This window comes from Diorhabda sublineata, chromosome X, assembly GCF_026230105.1.
Source record: "Diorhabda sublineata isolate icDioSubl1.1 chromosome X, icDioSubl1.1, whole genome shotgun sequence".
NCBI lineage: Eukaryota > Metazoa > Arthropoda > Insecta > Coleoptera > Chrysomelidae > Diorhabda > Diorhabda sublineata.
The window spans coordinates 25,016,057-25,029,227 of NC_079485.1; the positions used below are offsets into that span (position 1 = coordinate 25,016,057).

At 30.6% G+C, this 13,171-nt stretch overlaps 2 protein-coding genes and 1 long non-coding RNA gene across 4 annotated transcripts in view; 1 reads left to right on the forward strand and 2 right to left on the reverse strand.

Moving 5' to 3' along the window:
- Positions 1–7: 7 nt before the first annotated feature.
- On the reverse strand, positions 8–1,186 carry LOC130451140 (protein PET100 homolog, mitochondrial). Its single transcript, XM_056789958.1, has 2 exons — positions 1,008–1,186; positions 8–841 (listed from the first exon to the last, which is right to left on the reverse strand). The coding sequence occupies exon 2, from the start codon at positions 833–835 to the stop codon at positions 602–604; it is 234 nt and encodes a 77-aa protein (XP_056645936.1). The 5' UTR covers positions 836–841; positions 1,008–1,186; the 3' UTR covers positions 8–601.
- Positions 1,187–3,483: 2,297 nt separating this feature from the next.
- Positions 3,484–8,304, reverse strand: LOC130451199 (adenylate kinase). 2 transcript variants are annotated; one of them, XM_056790063.1, is made up of 4 exons: positions 8,229–8,304; positions 8,012–8,148; positions 7,650–7,886; positions 3,484–4,912 (listed from the first exon to the last, which is right to left on the reverse strand). In XM_056790063.1, the coding sequence occupies exons 2-4, from the start codon at positions 8,105–8,107 to the stop codon at positions 4,529–4,531; spliced, it is 717 nt and encodes a 238-aa protein (XP_056646041.1). In that variant the 5' UTR covers positions 8,108–8,148; positions 8,229–8,304; the 3' UTR covers positions 3,484–4,528. The 2 variants fall into 2 exon arrangements, with proteins under 2 accessions (XP_056646041.1, XP_056646040.1); XM_056790062.1 differs by lacking the exon at positions 8,229–8,304 and having other exon boundaries at positions 4,382–4,912; positions 8,012–8,214.
- A 1,936-nt stretch (positions 8,305–10,240) lies between these two features.
- LOC130451395 (uncharacterized) overlaps positions 10,241–13,171 on the forward strand; it is a 31,985-nt gene continuing 29,054 nt past the window's right edge. Inside the window, exons 1-2 of the long non-coding RNA XR_008910718.1 lie at positions 10,241–10,389; positions 10,873–10,944. This is a non-coding gene — a long non-coding RNA (uncharacterized LOC130451395). The remainder of the gene's footprint in view (positions 10,390–10,872; positions 10,945–13,171) is intronic.

Here is a 13,171-nt window from a genome sequence, read left to right on the forward strand (position 1 = left end):
ATCCTCATAACAATAAGTTACAAATGGGTATTAGATTCATTTGATTTTACATTGACGATGCTAAGAACAAATATATACATTATTAAATTAAAGACAATGTTTTGAATAATAAAGTGAAAATGGGAACAGGATTACTCCTCAAAGGTGATAGAGAACTAATATCTACCAACTATTCACAACCACTACACAGACATCCACACCATCTGATATAGGTTTAGATAATCAAGTAGTCTTCATAAAATAAAGTTAAATCTGGGAACAGAAAAACTTCTAGGATGATAAGAAGAAGAATCACCAAATGGCTTTCAAATATCTGTGTCACATAATTCTTCCATTCCAAAAACAATGAATTTTGACTGAAGATGAAATATATTCTTATAAACATTGTTTCTATTCGAAGCATTTGAGTATCACATATTCTAAGAACTTTGAAGTTTTTAATATATATGAGTTTCAAGTAAAAGTTAAAACAGATAGAGAAAGGTCAAAGATGAGACAAAAAATCAATAAAAGATATCCATAAAACACTTTATTAATTGCAAATATACTAAAAATCAACAATATTTTAAACAAAGATGACAATAAAGTTACATCACAAACTTTATTTATTTACAGACTCCATTTGTTCTGCAGATATTAGATTTTGTTTGCGTTTAATCTCCTCAAGTGTTGCTTGAAATTTTTTTGTTGCTTCAGTTTCTGGTGGAAACAGTTCTCGTTTTGTGTTAACCACCCATTCTTCAAAATATTGCGGTTGATTGAAATAATGGAAGAGTGCCACAGGAAATGTAACATATAGAGCCATTTTAGCAACTTCTAATGTCCATGTACCCATAGCGACCTAATAATATACATGCAAATTATATAGCGAATAAGCAAGTAAATTCTATGTAATTATATCGAGTAGGCATTTAATTAGAAATATTAAGCAGAGCTCGTGAAACTAATACTGTTATGCAATTTATTACATTCTTTATATAAACACCATTCTTCAATCAAAAACTTACTTTGGTCCTTATAGTGGGAATTGGTTTAGTATGTCTTCTTATACTGTCCTAATAAAATTGTTCTCAAATTAAAATGAATACATATTGTATTTACCTTATACCAATCACAATATTAAATATAATTAAAGATTCAATAAACCATTATTTACATGGTTATGTTCTCTTTTTCTTCTTCTTTAAAAATTTTTTGCCCTCTATCTAATACTACCCGACCACATTTGGTTTCCTTAAGTGTTTACAGTAACATTGTCTATATAATATGGAATATACTAATAATATTATATAAAAAATGTCAATAATAAGGCTCCATTATTTCATGAATGCCTAATCTTAGCACATTCTCATTTTTTAATTTAGTTTTATGGTATACTACTTGTGTTAGGCTAAACCACAAACCACATATTTTAGGTGATTTGTGGGATACACCAGCCTTATGAGATCACGATTTATAGTGAAATCTCACGATATTTGTTCTTATTCTCGTGATTTTTGAAAATATACATATTATATCTATAATACTTCAACAACACTAACATAAATACATGAAAACAAAACTAAAAATATTATATTATCTGTACAAGGAGAAAAATTCAGTTTCCAATAGTCCATGGGGCCTATCCATATCAACGAATGGCAAAACAAAAAAGATAAAGCGAAAGCTTTAAGGGGTTATGTTATAATTTGTAAGTTATTGAATTTCTTAGTGGAGTGGTTAACTAATTTACATTGAAGTAAAATATATCTTGTGTCGATAGTACCTAAAATATTTGGTGATGCGTCACAAGTACTCCTACTATCCCACACCGCATCAAATAATGAGATAGATTCATGGTTGCGATCTGCGTTGCTTGAGTTTTGAAAATTCCGCCAATTATTTCAACGCTCATTTCGACCCACCTCATGACAAGGATCGTCGTGAAAGTTAGTCATGATGTTTTCGCCTCGACCAGAACGATCGTAGTCGCTATGTGGAACGCCCAAAAGGGTATTTTTGGCGCCGTGAACGCTTATTAGAATGTACCATACGAGAGTTGAAGCGAGCTGTCGTTAAATTGCCTGACAGAGAACAAATAATACTGATCACACAGGAAATGCCGTTCCTAGATTCAAGAATAGGAATAGAATCCCATAACATAATATTTTCCGAAATGTGAACATCATCTACATGTGATGGTGTGAACTATTGATGATCGTCCAAACACAACGTTGGAAGGGTTCATTTCATCAAAAAACTTAGTTTTAATGTTTCTACAGATTTAGAGATAAATTAAATTCTGAGCAATGTATCCCCATAAAAGTGATGCAGATTCGGACTGAATAATTTTATTTTATGAGATCTCTTATTTACATTATTTATACATCACTCCTTTATTAGATATTTTTTATTTTATTTTGTGCTAAGAGTTAACTCTACTTATTGTTCGTATTTTTGTGAAAGTAGATAAATAAAATTTCGTGTCCACTCCAGGAGCTTTGTTTCGAACTTTCACGCTTTTAGAATCTTACTATCTGGCACCCCTATTAGACGTCCACTTGAGTTGCTGTGATAAGCATGTTGAGCAAAAAACAAAATAAACGTTAAATAAAATAACTTTTGTTTCATTAGGGTGGTAGTCAATTTGTTGTCTTTGTGTACTTGATTTAATTGGTTTGTTCTAATATAAATTTTTATGAAATTAAAAATAGGAATTGTGCGGGATGCATATCTATTGGGGTTAATATTAATGAAACTTCCAAACATTCCTAGAAGATCCTATAGAAGTGAGAACTATAGTGAACAGATACAATAGGTATATGGTATAAAAAAAATGGTGCCATTTTTTGTAAGAAAGAAAAATACCAACACTGTATCACAGTGATAAACTTGATGTGAGATATTTTAAAATAATGATTTCTTTCCATACTTGTTGCCCAACAAAAACGCAATAATACTCTAGGATTGTAAATTTTTTTTATTTCAGTTTAACGACAGTTCTGGTCATTGGAACACAAAAACATTCATATGATACTCAAGTTAAATAAAGGGCTGTTACAAAATCAATTACACAAATACATAAATTAATCATATTCTCTCATACAGCTTGGTGGCTTTAAGAGCTCTAGGATTTTTTTTCATTTCTGTCGGGCATTCAAGTGTCTCCTTGAGGTTGGTTTTCGTATCAAAATGCTGGTATGTGGTATAGTATTCTCTGTAGTCAGTGTGGTGATTGTGACGGAAAGTATATTGGCCAGACTAAGAGAGCCTTTATTATCAGGTTTAATGGAATTATTTGTCGTGGGAGAAGGTTTATTGGTGGGAAAATTAAGTATAAAACAGGTAAGTGAAGTCATGAGATTTTAGTTTACCTTCAGTCTCTGAAGACGATAGCTTGGTTATTGAAACGCGCGTCAGTATAATTGTGAGTGTTGATGTAAACACTGTGTTCAATATGAATATTACCAACGTTCAAAAAATTCCACCTTAACTTGTGACTTTCTGACGACATAAAAAAGGTGTAAGTTTTGTGTGTTGTAGTCTTCTTATTGTCACAGCTTCTTTCCTATTCAAAAAGTTTAGGGGTAGGTGGGTATTGTATAGTGCTGTAGTACTCTTGCTCCTTGTGTCACGCCAAGATTTTTGAAGTTAGTCTTCAGATCATTAGCAAGCTGAACTGGGATTTCAGTAGGATTCTTTGCCATGGCGATGTGCAGATTAGTTTCCAGTGTGCAATGGAAGCCAAATGAGAGACTGTTATATCAAGAGCAATGAGAGTTTGGTAGATGTCATGAATGTTTTGGACTATTGGATGGTCGGTGAATATGGTTGTGATTGACTGTATGGATGAAGGAGAGTCAGTACATATGGAGATATATTTATGGGGAGGAGAGATAAATTTGAAAGCTTGAAGGATACTGTATAGTTCACCAGTGTAAAAACTACATATCGAAGGTAACCGGAAAAAACTTAAGAGTTCGTGGTTTGTGACTGCGCAATTGACACAGAATTTAGTTTTGGATCCATATAGAGAATTAGGTCGACGGATTATTTATGCAGAATTTCTAGGAATGCTTTCCCTACAAGGACGCTAGGGAATTCATGTTTATTGTAAATGGTAAGTGAGGTGTCTACTATGGGAAAACTTTTGGTCCAAGGTGGGAAGAAGGCAAAGGAAGTGGGCAGGTTAAAGAAAGGTTGATATTTTCGAGTGGTGGCAATGATACTCCAGGATTTTAAAAATTGGGGATGATAAAAAATTGTAAATGATACAGTAAAGTCTCAATTATACTTGGAACTCGGGTAACTAACACTGGACATCTAAAGATAACTTTTTAAATGCTACTCTATGAATTACATAATTATGTATAAACTCATGACTAAAAGTCTTTAAGTACATTTAAAATTTTATTCAAAACAAAATAACAAGTCAGAAATTGTTGGAATTTCAATCAAACTGAACAATACAAAAATACAACTGTTATACAAAAATATAGATAAACCATAGTAAACTTTGAAATGCAAGTGAGTACTAACAATTAGTTCTCTAAAGTCTGGCAGTTGCACGTTTGCGATTCTGGAAAATAGAATCAATATTGCTGAATACTTTATCAGCAGACAGGGAAGCATCTACATAGTGATGGATACCTCTGATTTGGTAGTAATCCACCAGGGGTTTTGTTAGAGAATGATATGTATGAAGACGTTTCTTGAGTGATTCAATATTATCATCTGATCTTCTAATTAGAGGTTCCCCAGTAACATCATCAGTCATTGGTTTCTTTGGTGGGTTGAATTCTTCGTGATATGATCTTCCACTTGTAGCATGGATTAAACGACCTGTGATTCTTTTAAATAGGAGATTGTCATCAATTCCAAATTCAATTACTGCATCCAATTGAGTATTACGCTTCTCAAGAAGATCATCCAACTGAAAACATACATATATGAGACTAATAGTTGTCATTGATCCGCTTTTCTTCAAGTCTCTATCAAAATATTTTGATAAAGACGTCAAATTTTATCTATCTTTTAAAAAGTATTAAAAAAACTAAGTTTGAAACAGAAGAGACCTAAAATCAAGAACATTTAGAAAACATAAACATATCAACGGGTCTAAGATATATATATATATATATATATATATATATATATATATATATATATATACATATATATCATCATATACCAACTACTAATTTGTCAGATAATCAAAAACTAAACATGTGCTGATCACACATTTACACAATGGAACTTTCTCTAGCAGTCAGCACAATATTTCTTAATTGATAAGTTATTCCATTAATTGACATTATATGTGCCCCATTACATGAATGCCTGCATTTAAAAAGGTTAGTACAACAATTTTTGGGACCAAAACTTGCAGTTGGGTACCATTGGTATGTAATAATATGAATCAGCTTTTCATATTAAAAAAAACAATGTTTTTTATTAGAATATGACATATTTTCTTCAATTATTAAAATACTTCAACTTTAATCCTGAAATAATATAAGTAAATATTTATGTAGTTTATTTAACATAAATTAGTGGGTAATTGTCATTTCAAGATGTAATGGTAGTCGGCATAATCACATATCTGTATAACCGAGGAGCAGATTATCTGATTTCCTTTGAACTACTCATTAAGAGTTATGAATTGCTTTTTGAATAATTTGCATATGGCCATCAATTGTTTTCAATAATATCAAGGCTCTTAGCACACAACTTTTTCAAAAAAGGGACTTTACGGACAAAACATGGAAAAAGGGGACTTTAGAGACCTCACTAAAAGCCCTGTATGCTTCGAAATAGACTAATGTGAAAAAATATCTATTAATAGTCAAATTGATGATATAGATCGATCTCATTGATATCCAATAATGCCAAAATTTTTGAAAAAATTATTTATGGTAGAATAACAGATTTTATAACAAAAAAACTGAGTTAAAAACAATTTGGCTTTATCAAAAATAAAGGGACGAAAGACGCTAAGTTATCTTAATGGTAGAAAGCAAAAGTCGGCGATTTCTAAAACATAGACATAGGTACTCCTATGGTAGGTAAGGTACAATCTTTATTGTTCATAATATATGTAAATTTATTGATAAGTATGCCTGAAAATATAGTATATTATATAAAAAAACGGTATGTTTCTTTTGGAAACTACGGTGATAGTGTTTCAAAAGAATTAAATATAACTACAAATAAAGAAAAGATAAAAAGTAGATAAATGTGCATATTTAGATATCATTTTTGATTTTAATCACAGATGGAATGAGCATATTAAGCATATTATCAATAAAACAAGATATCTACTTATTGTTTACAATAAATTATCGAATATTATGACAACAGATACACTATTAATAATCTACTACTAATTTTTTCATAGTAAAATAAGTTATGGCAATATTGCATGTTATAAAAGCAATTTACAACTACTACAAAATCTCCAAAACAGAATACTAAAAAGTAAAAATTCTTTTCCAAAAAAGAAATCAATAAATCTTGCACAAATTCTTGTATCAGAAAGTCTCAAATACAATTATAACGTTTTAAAAATATGTACATAAACTCCAACAATACTACAAGAGGTAAATTAATAAAGCTTCCAAAAACATACAAAACTGTAAGTAAACAAAATTAAAGCAATATAAATATTTAATAAGTTGCCCAATGAACTGAAAGAACTATATATAAGTATAAATGCTTCTCATAAAAAAAGGTGAACAAGCATGGCTTAGATTCATGTCATGTTTGTCTTGCATCTCCAGACTGATGAACAGAAAACTCGTTTTCCTCTGTCAGATTACTTGGTGATTTGTAATTACCTTGTAATGTAATGTCACTCTAGTAAATGAATAAATAAATAATACTTAATTTTTGTATGATTTCGTTAGCCATTAAGCTGTGAACTTGATAGTAGATCCTAACTAGTAATACAGTAATCCCCCTTATAACACAGGAATTCCCCCATATAACACGGGGATGTCCAACATTATATTTTGTACTGTGAAATTTATAATGATTTGTACAGTTCATAAATAGTTTTGCACATGTGTAAAACGAGTTGTTATAAAATTAAATAAAATTGATTTACAAAAATTGTGTATTAAAAGGAGGACAAATTCTTTTTTAAAAAAATATTTAGTTTTAAGCCATGAAAGTGGAAAGGAAACAAAACCCAAGGAAATTATTTCTCTACAACAAAAAAATTGATATTTTGGATCAGATAAATAATGGTAAAAAATCAACAGTAATAGCAAAGGATCTGAAGCTAAGTCAACAATATGAACAATTTTACAAACTGAAAGTAAAATTAGAAGTGCTGTAATATCTAGAAAATAACAAAAATTCAAAGGGTAAAACGTTTGGATATTCTATTAAAAGAAGACGTTAGTGGAACATTATTTTAGATAGATCTGAAAGCAAAATAAACATGTTATAAAAGTTTTTTATTTAAAATGTTCTTAGTTTAATTTGATTTTAATGAAACTTACATATTTTGTTTATAATATAGTGTTTTCTTCATAATTAATTTAAACTCCCTCTAGCGAGAAAAATTAAACATGGATAATTTATATGCAATGCATTTTCCTACAATGTTGAACCAATCTGCAGTGTTACAGGGAGGATCAATGTACTAGAACTTAGTGAACTCCTACCTTCTCAGCCTGTACCACAGTTCGTGGGAAACCATCCAGAAGGAAGCCATTCTTGCACTCTGGTTTATCTAAATTCTTGTCAATCATATTTACAACAAGGTCATCACTAACAAGTTTACCTTCATCCATAACTTTTTTCAATTTACTTCCTAGTTCAGATCCAGACTGAATCTCAGCTCTGAGCATATCTCCCGTTGATAAGTGGCAAACACAATATTTTTCTTTCAGAAGTGGTGCCTAAATAGACAAATCGTATATTATTTTCACATTTAATTCAATTGTAATAAAATTAAATCATTAGATATGACAAAATGTTTAATTTAAAAGCATGAATAGAGAAAGATTGTTCGTGTCATATTTACCTGAGTTCCTTTACCTGAACCTGGAGGACCTAATAAGACAGCTTTAATCCCATCAGCAATCTCATCAACTTGAGGTGCTGGAGCTAGAGGTGCCATGCTTATTATCGGTGTTAATGCTCCCTAGAGGTTCTTCTAACCTATTACAAAATTATGTAAATGAAAGTGTTACACAACATTTTACTAACCTTTACTCCCAACTGATATACATTATACTTACCAGTATTACTTGTACAAATAGACTAGATAAGATACACAGACACACCAATATTTAATTGACAGATTCAATATTTAAACGTCGTACGTCAATGATGTTGCCAATAGACAAATAGTGGTCTCTTATTGAGTGCATACTCATATCATTTTTAACGATTTTCAGTGTTCGGAAAATAAATTTTTTCTAATAAATAGCTGTTCACTATTAGTTATGTATAGACTTCTAACATTAATTTTAATACATTGCCAATTGAAAAAGACGTGGAATATAAAGTGGAATATTGGAGGAAACCGGAAGATGCGGAGAAGAGAACCAAATTAAAAATAATAAAAATTATGAACAAAAAAATAGTATTACAAATTATCGAAGAAATACTTGAAATGAGACTATGAAATGTATTATCAAAGCTTTGTGAAAAAGAAGTAGTTACGGAAGAATGTGACAAAATTAATTCAAAGGCGTCTTGGGGGTTTTTGTATAGGGAAATGAATTCAAATTACTAAAGACCCCTTACCTACCACCTACGTTATTTACCGATGCTTCATATGCACGAGGCCAACATAACCTAATTATTCCTTCTAAAATGGATGAAAAATACCTATATGTTCTAAATTGTAACAAATCCAAATAGAGACTAATTTTTTTGAAACCAACAGACCGATCGTTTAATCCCTATAATAGTTTCGTACAATTAGTATAACTGAAATCCCTAAAATCTGTTTCTCCTTATATAATTTTTAATTCTCACAGTACAGCCCTGTACCTTATCCTCCAATATCCGGTGGAATCGACTGGAATGCTGGTTGCATTCATCAGCGCGCTTTGACCAGAATAATCTATCGTTCTCTAGTCATAAATTCGCATAGTTGCCGGCTTGCCTATGCTTTATTGGAATATGCTGCAAAACATAAATATTTAATAAAATTATTTTTTGTTCAGCTTATTATGAAAATACTAAATCCAGCAACGTTTTATTTTAAAAATTATTCGTTTAGGAACAATTGTCCTTATTCCTATCTCCATATATTTATTCCATGAAAATTTCTTCTATTCTTACTTTTCCAGTTAGTTTCTTCAACAATTGCATTTGACTGTATTCGGTTTATTCAATTTTGTTGATGTATATGATTTGTTATATACGAGGGTTACCTGCAAAATTTCCAACTTTAACCTGAAGCTGACAGCACTTATCAATATAAGTTGGGATATATATTTGCGCGTGCATTGAGAGATTCTCACTAAAATTTCAGCCATTTTTGATGCTGAGCTTCTCTTTGACAATAGTATAAGTGAGTAGTTGTTAAGATTTTTTTGAAAATGGAAAAAATAAGTATCAAGATGTCATTAAATATTTGTTTTTGAAAGAGACTTGCGACGAGCTTTGGAGACGGCCAGAAATTGCGACAAGCTGCGATATCATCGAAAAAGTTCACTGGACAACCGTCGGATTAAGTTTAATGAGATATAATGGGATTGTGTTCATCGACTATCTTCAAAAAGGGAAAACAACAGGAGAGTACATTCATCATAGATTGATAAGGTGAAGGAAGAAAGTGCCAAAAATCAACCGCATTTGAAGACAAAGAAAGTGCTTTTCCACCAGGACAATACACTTTCTCACATTTCGGTAATCGCCATGGCTGAAATTCATGCATTGCTTTTCGAATTGGTTGATCATTCACCGTTATTACCAGATATGGCCACCTCATTGGCTCTTTAGTGTTTCCTAACCTTGAAGTTTTATTTTCAAGAGAGAGATTTTCATCAGACGAGGTCGTTATCGCATAGGTAAACGTCTAATTTGAGGAGAATGGCTGCTATGAAAATTAAGAATAGAGACTGTATGTGAAATGAAATTTACATATTAAAAAAAAGATAAAATACATACGGTATTAGGTTAGATTTAATTCTCAATGTTTCTTATACGTTTTTTTTGAAGAGACAACGTTGCTTAAAAGTTTTGAATAAAATTTATGACCTACGATGTCTAGATTGGTGTGGTAAACTTATTTTTCAGATGCCGATTGGTGTTCTCCTTGTTAGTTACAAGGGACGCAACAGGTTGGTCCTTTAGTAATAATACGTTTTAAGTGAATTTTGTGAATAGAATTATTATATTTTAAATCAAAGATGGATTATAAACTAACTACTCTTTTAATTTTTTGTGAGTATAAAAACCATTATTATTTATTTATCATCTAATTCATTTGATTATTATATTGGTATGAATTTTGAGATGCCCTTCAAGTATTAAGGTACATAAATTTAAATGGTAGTAAGAAATTATTCTATTTGAAGTACGTTCGCTACAATATTCCTCTATTTCTTCCATTCTATTTTATAATTTTTTTCTGATTATACTTTTTATTAATTCTACACCTTTTCTTTACTATTATTTCGACTGCATCACATATTTAGGTAAAAACAATATGAATGTGTGAAACGGCTCTAGATCATCAAAATTAATATTGGGTTATCTCATGCTTTCTCTAACTTCCCATTTAGTGAATTTTTGGTTAGGAACTTTTTCATCTCTAAATTCAAATTTTTATCGCCATTGGTCAAAAACAAAAAACTGGTACAAGCTTTGCGAATTTCACCTGCGTCTCACCTCTTCAACTTTTTTCCTGACTTAAAAATGTTTTAGGTCTTATTCTTCCTCATCTGAGTTATCAACAGTCAAAATCCCACAAAAATAACAATCACAGTAAATTTAGCGGTGAGTATTATTCACTATTTAATTAATATCGAATGAATTTGTTTTGAATTTCCAGTTTTAGAATGATTTTTAAATCAAGTCTTAAATTAAAAATATTACACAGCTAGAAACACACCTAAATGTTATCAAAGTTTATGGTTTCAATAAGTATTGTAATTATGGATATATACATTTATCTGATACACTATTACGTACATATATTTATAACTTTCAAGTAATTAAATCAAAATCTGCCAAATTTTAATTTAAAGTATATTTTCAATATTCTATCCAAATAATTTGAATATTTGCCATATTATGCTAAGCAGTCTCATTTCAATTACTGTTAATAATTACCGCCAAAGTCATAAATGATTTTTTGTTTGCATTACTAATCTTATTTTTTATATTAGTAATAAAATACGAATTAGTTTGAATGTGTGAATTGCATCATTTCTATAGAATTTGAAAGACGTAATTTTATTTTTAAATGATTCACTCTATACATTTTCAATGTATAGTTCAATATTTATTTTAAAACAAAATACATTTTTCTCAAAATTATTTCCTCGACAGTCGTTATATAGAGATACGTAGAGGGTTTATTGATCCCATTCATATACGATGCCGATTTGAGGGAAAAGCTATTTTTCAAAAGATGACAATACTACGGTTAGTTTCCGCCATTTTACTTTGATCTGATATATAAGACTAGTTTTAATTTACATTCATGTATGCAAAGATACAAAAAGCTCGCTCTCATTAAAAATTCAAATATAATCCAAATGGATTTTTCCATCAATATGTCACAGTAGATGAAACGGGTACACTATTGTAGCCCAGAAACAAAAAATACAGTCGAAACAATAGACTTATAGCTAGGATTCACACTAGCAATGAAAATTTAGTGGTCCAAAAGGACCACCTAAGTTATGATTTAGGGGTCCAAAAATATAACGTGGTAGACAAAAGTAAAAAAATTAACATATGCATGCTACACACACTTTTATACATATTTTTACGGCATATATAAATTCTTTTATACAAAAACAGCACAGTAAATATAAAACAGGTTTTTTTAAAAATATTTTGGGCGACAAATTTGTCGTCGATGTGTATGATTTTGGCGACATTTCTTGATGATTTGGCGACAATTGTCGCTATGTCGCCATGCTGGCGTGAACCCTACTTATAGCTCAAATATTTTGTTTTTTTTTATGTGCCGCAGGTACTGATATGAAAAAGTGATAATATACAGACTTCCGTGAATTATTTGGTATACATGATATGCTAGATTTTCAAAGTTCATTTGCTTAACACTTCAACGACTAAGCTAGTGAAACTTTATCCCTGGATCAAATTGGTATTTTCTCGCAAAAGTTGTGAAGTATCATACGAGGATATATTGAAAAATTCTTAGCCTACTATAAAACCAAACAAAATTTCAATGTCAACATAATTTATTACTCAACATATTCCATAACCTGCAACGTCTCTAGGCCTTTAAAAAGAAACGTTTCTTCTTGCTCTGCAAACCAGACCTCCACAGCTTTTATTACCTCCTCGTTGGAAGAAAATTTACGACCTTTTAAACTTTTTTTCAGTTGAGGAAAAAGATGATAGTCGGACGGAGCCAATCTGGTGAATAAGGGGGGTGTTCTAGTAATTCAAACCCTAAATCACGAATGTTTTGCATGACAACAATGAGATTTGTGTGCAGGGGTCTGGGACTTAGTTGTTATTCAGTGGAAACAACATGGCGAATTTTCTATGCTAGTGCCCTCGATGGTACGTGGCAGAACTAATCTATTTTCGCGGTTTATTTAAATTTACAGCCAAGAATATCTACTGTATTCTATGTTGTTGCATTTTCCTAAATTCACGATGAAATAAACATCTTAGAACTGGGATACGTTTATTTACAAAATAATATTTACATACATTTTCAACTAACCAAGTAAAATTAGGAGACATGATTACAATATCACTTTAAAAAAGAAAACTCACAAAATACAGATTTTTCCAACAAACAAAGTGAAAAGTGTAATATGTAAATTAATATTAACCAGAATCACAGTTGAAATAAAAGGTTGTAGAGACATCTTTTGTACATAAAAACGAACAAAGGTTTTATCCTGTATAGTCAATGGTTTTGCTGTCTATGACTGATTCTTAACTGTGAATTAATAAATTCTTTCGTTACATTATTTACTTTTTTCCATATACTCACATTTTCCAAATTGACACA

Bases quoted from the DNA above. Each gene is read 5' to 3' on its own strand.
- LOC130451199 (XM_056790063.1), bottom strand. From the start codon at position 8,107: ATGGCACCTCTAGCTCCAGCACCTCAAGTTGATGAGATTGCTGATGGG. The intron at 7,887-8,011 runs GTAAATATGACA...TTGTCTATTTAG, and splicing joins GTTCAGGTAAAGGAACTCAG to GCACCACTTCTGAAAGAAAA. The intron at 4,913-7,649 runs GTAGGAGTTCAC...GTATGTTTTCAG, and splicing joins CTGTGGTACAGGCTGAGAAG to TTGGATGATCTTCTTGAGAA.
- LOC130451140 (XM_056789958.1), bottom strand. From the start codon at position 835: ATGGGTACATGGACATTAGAAGTTGCTAAAATGGCTCTATATGTTACA.